Source organism: Fusarium proliferatum (assembly GCF_900067095.1).
Source record: "Fusarium proliferatum ET1 genome assembly, contig: FPRO_scaffold009, whole genome shotgun sequence".
In the NCBI taxonomy this organism is placed as follows: domain Eukaryota; kingdom Fungi; phylum Ascomycota; class Sordariomycetes; order Hypocreales; family Nectriaceae; genus Fusarium; species Fusarium proliferatum.
Window position 1 is genome coordinate 395,333 of NW_022194798.1, and position 14,848 is coordinate 410,180.

At 47.2% G+C, this 14,848-nt stretch overlaps 6 protein-coding genes across 6 annotated transcripts; 3 read left to right on the forward strand and 3 right to left on the reverse strand.

The window, feature by feature from the left end:
• Window positions 1-70: 70 nt before the first annotated feature.
• On the reverse strand, window positions 71-400 carry FPRO_15681 (uncharacterized protein; the record flags this gene model as incomplete). Its single annotated transcript, XM_031219973.1, has 2 exons — window positions 71-308; window positions 396-400. The coding sequence occupies 2 exons, from the start codon at window positions 398-400 to the stop codon at window positions 71-73; spliced, it is 243 nt and encodes an 80-aa protein (XP_031085678.1).
• A 1,606-nt stretch (window positions 401-2,006) lies between these two features.
• Window positions 2,007-2,387, forward strand: FPRO_15680 (uncharacterized protein; the record flags this gene model as incomplete). Its single annotated transcript, XM_031219974.1, has 1 exon — window positions 2,007-2,387. The coding sequence occupies one exon, from the start codon at window positions 2,007-2,009 to the stop codon at window positions 2,385-2,387; it is 381 nt and encodes a 126-aa protein (XP_031085679.1).
• A 262-nt stretch (window positions 2,388-2,649) lies between these two features.
• On the reverse strand, window positions 2,650-4,430 carry FPRO_15679 (uncharacterized protein; the record flags this gene model as incomplete). The annotated part of the gene is made up of 2 exons (XM_031219975.1): window positions 2,650-4,309; window positions 4,357-4,430. The coding sequence occupies 2 exons, from the start codon at window positions 4,428-4,430 to the stop codon at window positions 2,650-2,652; spliced, it is 1,734 nt and encodes a 577-aa protein (XP_031085680.1).
• A 603-nt stretch (window positions 4,431-5,033) lies between these two features.
• Window positions 5,034-6,084, forward strand: FPRO_15678 (uncharacterized protein; the record flags this gene model as incomplete). The annotated part of the gene is made up of 3 exons (XM_031219976.1): window positions 5,034-5,818; window positions 5,879-5,964; window positions 6,014-6,084. The coding sequence occupies 3 exons, from the start codon at window positions 5,034-5,036 to the stop codon at window positions 6,082-6,084; spliced, it is 942 nt and encodes a 313-aa protein (XP_031085681.1).
• Window positions 6,085-8,958: 2,874 nt separating this feature from the next.
• On the forward strand, window positions 8,959-9,510 carry FPRO_15677 (uncharacterized protein; the record flags this gene model as incomplete). The annotated part of the gene is made up of 1 exon (XM_031219977.1): window positions 8,959-9,510. The coding sequence occupies one exon, from the start codon at window positions 8,959-8,961 to the stop codon at window positions 9,508-9,510; it is 552 nt and encodes a 183-aa protein (XP_031085682.1).
• A 2,777-nt stretch (window positions 9,511-12,287) lies between these two features.
• FPRO_15676 (uncharacterized protein) lies at window positions 12,288-14,126 on the reverse strand (the record flags this gene model as incomplete). Its single annotated transcript, XM_031219978.1, has 4 exons — window positions 12,288-12,553; window positions 12,616-13,819; window positions 13,871-13,954; window positions 14,016-14,126. The coding sequence occupies 4 exons, from the start codon at window positions 14,124-14,126 to the stop codon at window positions 12,288-12,290; spliced, it is 1,665 nt and encodes a 554-aa protein (XP_031085683.1).
• Between the last annotated feature and the right edge of the window lie 722 nt (window positions 14,127-14,848).

Consider the following 14,848-nt stretch of genomic DNA (forward strand, 5'->3'; position numbering starts at 1 on the left):
CTATTTATATATTTCTACCGTAGTTCTGAGAATTTCCTTATATCCTTTATTTTCAACGTTCGCCCAATATTTAGAGAACAGAAGCAAAGCAGTTGGGAACAAGGACTCTATCACCAGAGTCAATGCTACAATCCGCCTCAGTAAACGCTGCAGCATCCGGGAGTAGCTCGCAAGTGCGCGACTCGAGATCAGGCTTTCCTCCAAGTTCCTCGCAACGACCACTGAGATTGAACTTGCGCTGGGGCTGCCGACCAGCCGCAACATCATCATCGGTGGTAACGCAGAAACAGTCAATAGCCATGACAGTGCTGCATTTAGCTTATGTCAGTACTGGGGAACGGAGAGCGACGAGGGCGACTTGCCTAATGGAAGAGAGAAGGGCGATGGTGAAGAACTTCATATTTAATGATTTTTGTTGAGACCTGCTCGACTTTTGTGAAATAGACTTTGACCACATTAGAATTGACTAGGTGAACTTGGTGCATTAGGTACCTTGATTTGTGGTTATTAAGACCTGGAGAAGATGAAATTGATCCTATAAAGATGTAGATGGAGAGATGCTTGATGATGAAATTCAGATATTAAAGTAGAGGAATCAAGGAGGTCTTATAGTCAGCTCAAGTCACGAATTTGACCAACTATATCCATTACTAGTACTCTTAGATTATAGTCAATAGGGTTGTGCCTCAACGAGAGACTCTTTGCATGTCTGAAACCAGTCAGGCGAGTCATTCAAAGTTTATTTTCTCTGTTATTCCATGTCGTCGCGGTTTTCAGTTAAGCTATCTCAAACCTATCATGGCGTGATTCCAAGCAAAAGTTGTCTTGTGATATCGTGACATTCCAAAAAAAGAATCCAATTCGGAGACGATAATGAGACTAAGTTGTTCTGAAACAGCTTTTATGCTATAGGTTCGGAAGGTATAAAATCCGAGACCGTGTCACGTTTGCCTCAGAAAAACTCTATTTACTGTCAAAGGCTGACCAACCGACAGTTGAAGCCAAGATGCTGGATCCGGGGCTCATTGATTGAATAGAGGGAGATTGATGTGAGTTTGTTCAGGAATATTCAAGGGTATGTTTAGTCTACCAAAGGTTTAATTATATCGTTTTGTTCTAATGACTTGGGACTCATAGACCTCATTGCTTCCCCCAGTTCCTTGCTTCGTTACGAGCATAACAGTCTAATAATCCTAAATTGATAATTACGTTCACTACTGGATACTCAGATGCCAGAAGATAAATGCTGTTGACAAAGGGACTTGAAAGATGTCCTTTGACGCATCGCGAACCGTAAGGGGTAGATTGCCAAGATCCCCGAAACCAGTCTTGGCAAATATGAGGGAATAGCAGTCTTGTGACTAAACCAGATTTCCTAATCTGATATTTAAGGTTCATATGAGACCGCAGTGCCGTTCGTTTCACATCGATGCATAATTCTAAGCTTAACCTGCGTTAGCTGAATTAGGCTAATAAACCCGCTGTCAAAAGTTCATACACGATTCCATTACTGCATTCGCGCGATATACTCAGATGTGTTAGAGAATCTTGATAGTCAGATTTCGTAGTAAAACTTTAATCTGAAAACACACTCTTTTGGGAGCGTTGGTACGGGTGAAGCAGGATCCGAGCCTCAGAATAGTCCAGATCTAATCAGAAAGCGCCATGTTCAGATGTCTCATGACTCGCCAGTCTGACTCCTGGATGATTTGGGAATAGTCATCTTTCTCGATATTCATGCATCAGACATAGAGTTCTTGACACGCTTGTCCAATGACTGTCTGTGGATGGCACTGGCAACTGGTTTCTGTATAAAGAGCCTTGCTATTGCTGTCACTAATGTCAACATCATTCTCAACCGGAACATCAACAATCTTTCCTTGCTTCCAATTCATATTTCATTCTCTTCACAACAAGCTGGTCTTGAACGTTTTCAATACAAGTATGTCTTCACATCAGAACACTTATACCACAGGACTAACCTCCCAGCAGCATTCACATTCATCATGAAGGCCTCAATCATCCTCACCACCATTCTCACGACCTCCGCCTGGGCCGGCACCCTCCCTACTAAGCGCCAAAACGCCGCCAACGAGGCCGCCCTCCAACAAGCCCGCGAAGACTCTGTCAAAGCCATTGAGGGCGGACAAGGCCGTGGACGACTTCTTCTCGACGAGGGAAACTGCAGCGAGGCCTGTAACCGCTGTCGTGCTAGCGCCGTCGCTACTGCTGTCGCTGAGGTCTTTGCCTGCGGTACGGCTGCTGTCGCCATTGATGTTCTGACGGCTGGCATCGCGACATTCCTTGAGGCTGCTGGCTTTGTGGCTTGTGAGGCTGCGGTTGTCAGTACTTTGAATGAGAAGGAGGAGACTTGTCTGAAGGAGTAGAAGCTGCAGTCAATTGGGTTTCCTCAGTGTGTTGGCTTGGTATGTCTCGTTAGATGTCATAAGCTTTGACTGTCAATCGATGATCGGAAAGGTGGGATTTCTTGGTCCGCATTGGGCTTGCATAGGCAAATATCATCTTCGCTATACAGCCATCTAATGCTCCGCCATTGTTGACCATGCGATGGATCTCCACAATAAATTCCAATACTCAACCGTTATTCTTCTACTAAGATCGCTGACATTCCCACGGGCATCGCTGAAATCATCTTATAAGCCCTTCTCCAACTGAAAAGATTATCTCCAAAGACTCCTCCCGTCCAATCCACCACTCAGTATCAATCTCACACAGCTCAGGATCCACCCAGGGAATGCCCCTCGGGATCTGTCCTTTTCTATCTCGCATGTACGCTTCCACGTCACGACACCTGTACATCATTGTCTTCGTATATCTCTTCCGCGTATTATGCGTGCACTCACCATTTTCGCTCTCAGGATCACTTGCCCAGACGTGGCTGAATCTCCTCTCTTCTGGTATACAAGCAGGACTCTGATCCAGTGTATGTGCCAAACGAAGCGACTCCTTGTCAAAAGTCCCTTCTTCAGCGTTGATTATTGCCGCCACCAGGGAGCCTTCCGTCTCAGCACACCATGGACCTTCTTTTCCACTCTTCAGTATGAGGCTCAAAGCCTTTCGACGCCAGAATGGACTTCTGTATTTCTTTGCGGTGAAATACAGCGGGTGAATTATGCCCATTTCCGGCACGAAAGATGGCAGCCAGTCTTGAGTCTCGCGTCTTGGTGCGCCTTGGAGGCATTTGCTCATTAACAGGGTCCCTATAGACGTGATGATTTCCTCAAACTCTGGGCCATAGCAGTCGTAGGCAGTCTCGCGTGGTTCGAGTATAGCGGCGGTGTTGATCAGCGCTGCGAGGCATTGGGAGCGGAGAACGATCAGCGATTCGTGGGACTCGGTGTCTGTATTAGGTAGGATCTCGTTTCTTGAGAGCCACTGCTTCAAGTTGGAGAGCTGTCGGCCCTGTTCTATGAGAAGCTCGGGTGGGATCATTCGGCGACTGGTGTACTTGTACCGAAAGGCTTTGGCGGTGAAATGATAACTTGAATGGAGAATCTTGAAAAGTGACCCATCTGGCGGATAGGACTGCAGTACATCGCCCATGACGAAGGGTTTCGTGGGAAGGTTTGGAGGATGGGACACAGCGTATGTAGCGACATGCAAGTCAAGCTTTTTCAGGAGCAGCACAAGACTATCGGTATCAACCTCTGCAAGGAGTTGCTTATCGGTCAGTGACATCATGAGAGAGAAAGTACCCTGGAGATGCACAAGGGCTTTGTTAAGCCTCTGCTGCAAAGCTTCGACAAAGCCAAGGAAAATGCAGGCAACGACACATGGAATAGGACCATTCGGCATGGTGGCAAGGTCCTGCTGCACCAATCTCAAGGCCATTGAGTATCGCTTTGTTGTTTCGAAGCCTGGTCGTGTAGAAGTGTCTCTGAGGACGTATTCGCTGTAGGATGTGCCGAACGCTTCGATGGCGGCACGCACGGATGGGATGGATTGGGCTAGTTGGGGGACGGTCCGGGACCAGAATGTATGCTCGACGTTGTTTCTTGCACGACGGGGACTTTGGACCAGGACAGTACAGCCGAGGTCGACAAAGGGACTCGATAGGGAGTATGGGTTAAAAGCGAGCGATCTCATCGTCGAGATGATTGTTTCTGAGGGTGATTGTGGCGAGGAGGTGTCTGAGGGCGAAGAAGAGGCGGATACAAGCGATAGAGCTGTCGATGCAGTGCTATCCGAGTCTGAATATGCACCTCGGGGATACCCTTGGCATTCTCGCTTCGAGATCAAGCAACGTTGACAAGCCGGCTTGCCCTCATCGCACTTGATTCGCCGAGCCCTGAACGAGTCAGCAGTACATTAGCAACAAGAAAACACGTGTCATACTTGCAGGTGAAACAGCCAAACTTGGACTGCTTAACGTTGGTCCTCGTTCTCTTCGGTTTAGTCGCCTCTACCATCATGGGCACGCTGAAGACCGAGAAGACAAGAAAATGTAAAGACCGAAGGCGTTATAAAACCCGATCAGCAAATCAGCCCCAGTTCCCACGAGGTTGACAGGGAGTCATTATCTCCAAAACGATGCTAGCGCAAAGTCAAAGACCGAGCGATAACTGGGGCGATAATGATCAGTGTCCAATTAAAATTAGTCCGTCTTACGATGCTGAAGGAGGCTCAGACAAAGACCGAGTGAAGGATTCGGTGCCTGAGCCATTGGCCAATGAGATTGATGATGAAGAGTATCAGAGATAGAGGGGGAACGTAATCTTTTATCGTATGCTTAATTTAGGTGACCCGTTTTAGATCCTCAGCTCGTACTTCAATCGCTGTTTTCTTCGACGCTCGGTCTTTTGACCAATCAGAGATGATGCCTATACTTAGATAATTCCTGTCAAACACCGAGATGTGATGAATTTTCGCAAAGGGCGCGGTAGAAAAGGGACAAGAGATGATATATAAACAAGCGTTGGTATTCCGATCAACGAAATGCTCAATTCCAATTTAACACAACATTTTGCGCTGCCTCAATCTTTCATCTCTCGTCAATAACTTCACTGCTCACGATGTCAGACCCACTCATTTGCACTCACGTCTCCAAAGAGTGCCCTATCGAACTCACAACTTATGGATATCGTCCTAATCTCGGCGGCAACATCTTCCTAGCCGCGATTTTCGGCATCGCATTCGTTGTTAATATCGTCCTCGGCATTCGCTTCCGCATCCGCGCTTATGCCATTGTTCTCAGTCTGGGCTGCCTAGCCCAAGTCCTGGGCTACGTCGGACGCGTGGGGATGTACTTTAACCCTTTCGACGCGATTCCCTTCCAAGCGCAGATCTGCTGTCTTATCATTGGTCCTGCATTCAACAGCGCGGCTGTATATCTCATGCTAAAGCATATCGTTGCGCTGTTTGGAGCCAGGTGGTCTGTGCTGCAGCCAAAGTGGTATACTATCATCTTCATCACTGCAGATGTGGTATCGTTGGTGTTGCAAGCTGTTGGCGGCGGTATCACTGCGACTTCTGATTTCAGAACGGACCACGATAGGATTGAAATGGGCAACAATATCATGATGGCGGGCATTGCGTTTCAAGTGGTGACACTATCGATCTTTGCGATACTGGCAACTCTGTTCTGCGTCAGAAGAATGCGAGCTCTCACAACGAATCCTCTTGAGGGCAATTCCCTCCAGGCTTGGCGGACTCGTCGATTTCGATTGTTCCTGGGGGGACTTGCGACTGCGTTTATGGCGATTTATATCCGCTGCGTGTATCGCATTGCGGAGATGCGAGGTGGTTGGGGTAACAAATTGATGAGAGAGCAAATCCCTTTCATCATTTTTGAGTCGGTGTGAGTATTGTCTAGAACTCTAGACCATGGTCGAATGGACTGCTAATAACTTGGATGAAGCATGATTCTCACTGTAACTTTGGCGCAGACCATTCTACACCCTGGATACTTCTTCCCGTGGTTTGCTGATCAGACTCCTAAACTTGGTAAGAAATGTCAAAGGACAAAGTGACTTCTTAAACTAACAACTTCTAGATGCTGAGAGCTCGTATACGGAACTGTCTATTGTCTCTGGATCACGAACGGGTTTTGAGGGGTCGAAGTAATTGGACGGAGAAGCATATATCACGGATCTCGAAGGAATTGGAGTTATTCATCCAATCGCGTTTATTGTGGGTAGCAGAAGCGCTGTTATTAAGAGTAGAGTATCATAGACCATTGCAGAGAATTATCGCTTAATAGAGCATTTACCTTTCCTTTGTGATAAACATTCACATACCTTGCAATAAACATTGCACCATCGGCGGACTTTAACAGTACACTACTGACAGAATGCATACCAATCATGTGACTCGACCTTTTGGGGTAGCTATTTACTAGTGTTGAAAGTTGCATGCCTGTAGAATCAAGTTACACGCCACGACCATTGAAGGGCCTCTTCACGTTTCCTCTTGTGGCAGACTCGATGGCTAGAAGAGAAGACAAGCTTCGGGAGACAACAAGACTTGAGGAGCACTGGTAGCCTACGGGGACTTCGGAAGGTCAATGCAGCTTTGATTGGTCACCGTCAATGGCTGGGATGACCTGAGTTGTGATCTGATGCGCCACGCTGCAAGGATCAGTACAGCTCTCTGCCGTTGAAGCAGTCACCTACCATCAGATGAAGACCATTCCAACTACAAAGCTGAGTCTTAAGAATTCGATACAACATGTATGTCTAGAGTAACGGAGTTGAAAAGCTCTCGCAAAGATCATTCGCAATGTTGGTGACCTCTATCACGTCCAGGTCGGTGAGGGGAACCGCAGACTGACAATCTCACCAATGACGCTTACAAAATGACCGTTCTTCCCAGTGCACGTTTCTGCTAGTCCCGCCACTCCCGAACCATCTTAGAGCTTGTTATAACACCATCCTGCAATGCTAAGTGCAACAGCAAACACAACGCCCAATGTAATACATCTCACTGCAGGAAGCATGCCACTGTGAAGCACAAAGCCCTATAGGGAAAAAGCAATGCTACGTCGCTTGGATCAAGACCACCAATCTCTTAGTCACAGATTGCCGTCATATGATCTTATCGATACACATTCAATATTATGCATTGATATCGCTGTGTGTGAACAGCGAACATGCTAGTTGGCACTCCCATCGTCGAATCATTGCGTGCAAGTTCAATTGATGCAAGAATTAGCGTTATCTCGCAAGACTGAGGAAACGCCATTTTGAAAAGTTCTTATCAACAGCTGAAAATAAATGTCCAGGTTTGAAAGAAGGCTGCAGGTTGCCAAGGCAGCCACTGGGTGAACACATCGGTTCATTTCAATTTTATGCAGCCGAAAAACGCCTCTGTTGATCACAAACTTGGCCATGCCAATGAATGCTTCAATTGGATTCCACTGCGAGCCAATTGGTATTTCAATCACATTTATCACACAACGTCAAGGCTATTGACGCAGCCGACGCCATTATTGCCAGCAAGGCTGCCCAAAGTAAGCCCAGCAATGTCTCACGCAGATAGTAACATCACGACAGAACGTCAGTGCCATTTCTCACGACATTTCCCTTTTCAAGCGTTGTTGCCTCGAAGCGGGGGGTTATATCCGGCAGCTTCTATGATTCATCTCTGGCATAGTACACTGCATAGCCGCAACCACTACCAACAAGACGTTGTTGTCACTACGTTTTAGCGTCATCGAGTTTTCTTGATCGCCCTGATCGGTCATCAGTAGGCTCAGGTACCTTGTCCTCACGGGCCAATCACTGCACCCCTGCGATTGCGCAATCTGACAACTCCCCTCTATCCCCATATAACAGGTTGTCAGCAGTCACAGTCTATTGGCGGGAGTTTTCTTGGAACGCGGGGCCTGACCTGAAGCTTGCAGATGCAGAGTAAGCCCAACAGGACCGGTCAACGTGTTACAAGGTCTGGACTGTGAAGGTCCTTTGCTTTGTTTCTGACACTCACGTAAGGCTGGGATGGAGGTGAGCTTGAATCCTTCGAGGTAACGCTATCAAAACAAGATTTTGGGAGTATTCTCAAAGCGGAAAACCCTACAGATGTGTCTCGGAAAATAACGTGCCAAGTGATGGAATTGGAGAGTGTGTGGATCACGGGTCGTGAATTCAGCTGGCCCGGTAAATGGCTGTTGTTATTCTTGGCTCCCAGAGTGTAACGTCGTGTAGCCACCACCTCCGCGTTAAGGCCCGGTACCTGTAAATCCCCCGCAAGACGGTCAAAACGGCGGTAACTAAGTATATCGGCCTTTAGACTAAAGTTTCACCATCACAAATACGATGTCAAAGCGTCCCGTGTAGATAAGATTACCGATCACGCAATCTGGTATGCAGTTCACGTAAGTTCAAGCCCGCGACCGTTCAAACTGTTAAGATGGTACAGAGCTTGTTTCTGTACCCGTCGAATGAGACGCTCTGATAAGATAGCCTGATATGCGAAGTAACCCACCAAGCCCAGCGGTCAACCGGTAAGCTGACTTATAACAAAGTCGCCACAACGGATGAGCTTAACCATATTTCCGTCCCGCGTCAATAAAGGCTGTCGACCTGCATTAATACTTGTCCGTGGCTGCATAAACACGAGCTGACCGGCAGATACGAGCTTATGGCTGAACATGATTGTTGTGATTGGCAGGTGGACGTGAGAATATTGAACAACTCAACAAGAGTAGCTTTCAACATTCGGCCGGGCGGGATTGAGGTTGAGTGTTGGTGAGAAGGTGAGGCCAACTTGGTTGATGGTACGATTGAGCATGTGCATCTCGCAATATGTAGGAATTGAGTAACTCATCCAGGAGGTTGGACGGCAGAAGTGGACGAGCTGTATGTAGATGGCTTGTATAAAGAGTCCTTGTGATCTCCTCATTCCAAGACTCACTCAGGCTCAACCACTGGCTCAACTCTCCTGACCACTCTTTCAAGAACATCACCACATCTTCATCATACCTTCGCTGCAACCGCCAACATGAAGTTCTCAACCTTCATCGCTCCTCTCATCTCAATCCCTCTGGTCTTCGCCAGCCCCAACCCCAACAACGACCACTACCCACCTCCCCCCAAGACCAAGACCGTGACCGCAACAGTCACCCACACCGTCACCAAGCCCATCTACAAGCCCCCGATCACCAAGACCGAGACCGTCACCAAGAAGTACCCCGTCACCAAGTACGAGACTGAGACCGTCACAAAGTACAAGTGGAAGCCTCCCATCACCAAGACCGAGTATGTCACAAAGTGGAAGCCTCCCGTGACAAAGTACGTGACCAAGACCGAGACCGACACCGTCACCAAGTGGAAGCCCCCCGTTACCAAGTATGTCACCAAGACACAGACCGACACTATCACAAAGTGGAAGCCTCCTATCATCAAGACAAAGACGGAAACCGAGACCGACACCGTCACCAAGTACAAGTGGAAGCCTGCCATCACCAAGTACAAGACCGAGACTGTTACCAAGACGGTCACCAAGCAGCCTTATCCTACTCACCACAAGCCCGGCAAGGACTACAAGGCTTAAGAGATATGCATCTCTTTATGGACAGCCTGAGAGGTTTACGTTCTTACCTCTGACTCGTCACTTATCTCAGTGATGGGCATCGCCTCCGGCAAGGCTATGATGGATCATGACGCGACACGACACTCCTTAATTATTTAATGTCTTCATTTTGTCACTGTATACGCGCTGTCGCCACTACAAGTTGAGCTAGTGGGGAGGGAGCTATCACTTGGTGGCTCCTTTGGGCGATTGGATAAAATTTCTTCTTCGAAACACTCGTTGTATAGTGGACATAGCCGCGATAACGGCGACTACAGTTATCTATAGACCTTATATAGCTTGAATGATATTGCTGTTTACTGTATCAATGCTGCCGCCAATGAACTGAAAGTGATCCTGGGTACCTTGACGTCAGAGACTACGTGCCGAAAGGTATGATACAAACACTATTTTTATGCGGCTCCATGTCCACTGATAACTGCGTTGTCACTTGTCCTCTGATTGAAGAATGGGCTGTAGGATCTACTCAAATCGGCCGTCTTCTTGACTCGGAGAACTTGCTCTCTTGGTAGTTGCAGTACTTTAACAATTATGCGATGTAAGCAGACTTCTTACTAATAAGCGCCTTATAAGGACATGGAGACTTCTTCATTTCATGCAAAAACATTTACTTTCAATCTTTTTTCATTGTAGTAGAGCACTCACAGGTACATAGTCCGGGATCAGATAGTCGAGATCAACGCGAAATGGCAATTCGTCATAGCTAGCAGAATAGCCCCTGAGCCCGCAGGGATGTAGCAATTGTAAGGCTGTCGTCATTACAAAAGTGACAAGCAAAACCGGCACGTAGTTCCGTCTAATGCACTCACTTATTTGTCGGTCTCCTCTTCTTTTTCGTTGCTCAACTTCTCAAGCTGCTCCTTCAATCGGTGTATTTCCTTCTCCAGAAACTCATTTCGCTCCATCAGCTCCATAATCCATCTATCACGATCTTCTTCATCTTTCAGTCTCTGAACCTCATCCTGCAGAAAACTTATATATGTCTTGGCCGCATTATTAGCCTCGATGCCCAAATTTTCTGTACTTTCTATAACAAGCTTTAGTATCGACACGAAAAGTACGAAAATCTGGGAATGCACAGAATGCAAACCTTTCGTATTCTCGGTTTCGCTCGGCATATCGGAGGACTAGTTGGTCCGTGGGAGATACTGGCCGCGTCAAGAGTCCTGGTCTGAACTGCGTGGATATGATGTTTTAATGCTTTTCAAGTCCGCACGTTTCGGCTTTATGTTTCATCACGTAGCATTAAGTGAACTAATATGATCTGATGCTTATTACCATCGCGCCACCGACTTAGTGCATGCCACCTCCACTAACCTAGGATCTGCAAGTGCCGTTCTTTTATATGTGTAAGATGGTCTAGGGTTCCAGGGAGCTGGTCTCCCTAGCGCGAGTAGCTGAATCAGACTGTGCCTGTCATGCAGGAGATTAAACTTTGGCATGGCAGCAAACCCTGCACTATTCCCCACTGACGATTCTCCTTTTAGCTGCCACGGAATGGCATGAGGAGTCCATGGGTGGTGAATATGAGCTCGCATGCGAGAGTCACGTTCCTTAATAGATAATATAAGTTGAATTCACATTGCAATACCTTTGTTGGCCACCTGCATCAGATAAGGTACCACTACGGCCCGATGGCAATCTCGATTCGTGTGACCACCTGTCATATATCATCCTTGGAGATCTCAACACATCTGCCGAATACCCACCGTAGTTATTCGACTTCTATGACTCAAGTCTTAACGGTCTATAGTTAGGCATGGCATCCTGGACTACGTATGCAGCCAAACATCTGCAATCGCGGTCCGAGGCGTGGCCAAGGATCCGCTCTGGAGGGCATCAGCTGCCCTTGAAATACGGAAAACCTTTCCTTTCCTGTACTAGCCGCTCTTCTGCCAGCGATCAACGATCGTCTCTTTGCCATCAGGCCAAGGGTGAAGATAAGCTTTGAGACATCGCTCTTTTGTCGGCCCGATGGCAATAGCCATGCTTGCCAATTGCTCGTCTGAACAGGGTTTACAAAGATTGTGTTTTGGTTGAGAGGCAGTTCCGACAACTCGCAAGGTGTCTCACCCCACTTCGTTGTCATAAGAGGTTACCCTAGCTTTTATCATCGTTGATCACTTCGCCCCAGTGCTTGAAGTCCCGCTTTGCTTCTGCTAATTCCACAGAACAAATTCTAGACCATCTTGGCACTGACTCGAAGCTGTTGAGTCGTGAGGTGTTTTGAATCAGTTCTAATCTGTCATGGATATGTATGGTCACCGAGGTTGCAAAGGCAAAAGTACGATTAGAGTTTTCTCGTAGTTATCTCCAGCATTACCCTAGGCAGCTTAGGTAACTCTTTGGGATTAGGTTGCGAGTTGCGACGAAATACAATCCCCTGTTGGCGCTACTACCTAACACAGGCACATCCCTTCGAAAGTGCAGAGTGCTAAAATAATCCCCTGCGGCCTTTTTCATCCCTCATGGTAAAATGCTTCCGGCTTAAAGCCATTGCTTGTTTCCATAGTGGAACATAAAGGAACCTCTATTAACCAGCCGCAATACTGGCTTTGTTTACAACAAAAATGATAGCGCACTGCTAAAATCCATTTCTTCAAAATAACAATTCCGTAGGGTTAGGACACCCAAATGGCTCTTGTAGTTGCTACTCCTCAATCCTCTTGAGAAACAGTATATTTATATTTTTCTCTATTTACATCAAAGTCTGTAGAGTAGTACTGTAAGATCAAAGGCTAGATACTCTTCACTATCTGGGCTAAAACGGAGATAACCTGAGCTCTAAATGCTTGTTGAAGGTGTATATCCTCCTTAGTGTCATCCTCAACCCCAAAGTCACCCGTCAAGCAAGCCACAACCAACTCGGTATATTTACCGCCGACTTTTGCTGGTAGTCGTCTCCGAGCTACCTTCGTGAGTCTCTCTCTGATGTTCTCGGGGTTCCTCATCACGCTGAAAAGATCACGGGGATGCTGCTGTTGAATGGCTGGCTCCCAAAGACCTGAATCACCCTGTCAGTTTGACGACATCAACGAGTTAATGTTATAGTTGGATGTTACGAACCTATTTCCAGTAGAACAACGCCCAAAGAGTATATATCATGCCACTTGCTGAACGTCATTGTTGGCCGACCTTGCCTTTCTGGATGCCGATAGATGTCCCTGTCAGGATTCGTGTCAGGAAAGCCATGTGAGAAGAAGCTCTCTGGCCGACTGAAATCGAATCCCAGAATCCACGGACTGTCTAGCGAAATTGCGACGTTGCTTCTGCCATTTCTTGGGTCATCTTGTAGTGGAGGGGGAAGAAAAAAAAGGATATTCTCGCTCCTAAAACTTTCATGAACCCATTGGACCATCTGAAGTTGCGATATGCTCGTAGCAAGATTGTGTACCAGGTTAAACTTGTCTTGTAGTGACGGCTTGATACCGGGATCATCAAAGAGGTGCAGTAAGCTCTGAGGCTGGGTTCTCGGAGCACCTGGTGATTCAAAGATGAAGGCTATTTCTCGGGTTGATGGCAGAAATCTCCATCCGATGCATTTCGGAATTCGAAAGACTTGGCCTTTGGGTTGTTGTAAGAGTGCAACCAGCCCATTCAACCGTGATCTTGTTTGATGATCTATTTCACTGCTGTTCACCTTGTACTCACAAGTATCCTGCAGGTACGATGTGCGACTTTTGTTGAAGGTGACAAATCTGTCTTCTATCCGTGTTACATCTTTGCACCCGAAAGTAAAATCGTCGCTAATCTCGAAGTCGTCTGCCATGCCGACAGTAGCCGCTTGAGCTAATAGCTGTAGGCCGGCTGTTTCGTCAAATCCTAGCTGTTTTGCAGCTTGATTATGCTGCATGTTCTCTAGGTGTTGCAAGTTAACTCCGATTCCAGATGCAAAGCTGTTAAGCTGCACTATCCGGTACAAGTTATTATTCCGATCTGCATAACGGTCTATGATGTCTTTAGCGCTTCTTTTGTCATACAAAGACCATATCAACTTCCTGCCCAAGGACACAGTGCTAGAACTCCTCTCAGCTATTTGTGTCCCGGGCTGGGATGATATATCCACAGTCGATGTGGAAGGGGAAGGGCTGTTTGAGCGGGAAGTCCTGAATCGGTTTTCTCTTGAGAACCATGATTGATCAGAGCCACAATGGCGATCGAGTAGTTTTGCAGCGCTTTCCAGGGTGTCAAGGAGTTCTTCTACCACGCTTAATATGGTCCTTTGGACCTCTTCTCCATACTGTTCAAACAGCATTTGTCCTCCGTATTTCTACAGCAGGTTAACTTAAGCTCTTGTGGTTAGTGATAAGAGTGGACTTACTGGAGACTTCTCAAATAACAAATACTTCAAAGCCTTAGTAATTCCATGTTCTCGTCTGATCGTCTCTGAAACGTGCCTCAAGTCCTTCAAAGTCTAATGTCAGTCTGCTTGACTCCTCTCAACAAAAGTTCGCCGTGGCCAATACCTCAGCGAATGTGCGGATGTCCTGGATAGTCTGCGCAGTTCTTTCCCCAAGCTTTAGAAGCTGGTCAAAAACGGCGATCGCCAAACCGGCGATTCCAATAGCGTCCGCCATTTAAAGTTAACCATAAAAGCCTCTTAAGGATCTATACCTCAAATCTAAAAGGCCTCAGGGTAGTCGAGAAATTTTGAGGGGAAGCACCAGGAGCAGAGCCGCACGACATGGGTGAGGGAGCAATCTGGTTCGCCGGGCTGGTTGCCTTTTGCCCACTCATCTGCACTGTCCTGAGTATCGCAAGTCAATAACAATTGGTTAGAAATGGACCCCAGGCTGGTTCTGCCCCTCCAGTGTCGAATCAACAGGCATTTTCAATCCCCCTCCCCCCTGTACTGTAAGATGATACTGGCGCTTAGGCCGCAGACACGAAAACACCGACTTCGTACACGCCAGCAAATAGAAGGGGACCACTTGTCGACCACAGTCGTGGGAATGCTGTGTAACCCTCTCTCTGCTAAGATTGATTGGCTGCAGCTGCTCACTTGGTGGTCAGCGCGTTGGTGGCTTCCCTTAATCTTCTTACAGCTCGGCTGAATCTTGGGTTTGCGATTGGACAAGCCAAGACCTTTGATGTAAAATGAGGGGCTTGGAACCTATAGGATTTTGTCCATAGCCGCCCTTCCTGGAAGATGGGCGAAGACTGCTGATATGATTGTCCTGCCCCGCGACCATGCATTCACACGCAGAAGGTAGACAAGACTTTCCAGCAAAATCAGATTAAACAGATCGAAAACAATTTCCTCAATAGTGCTGTCGCTCTGTTGGCGGTTCCAACTTCC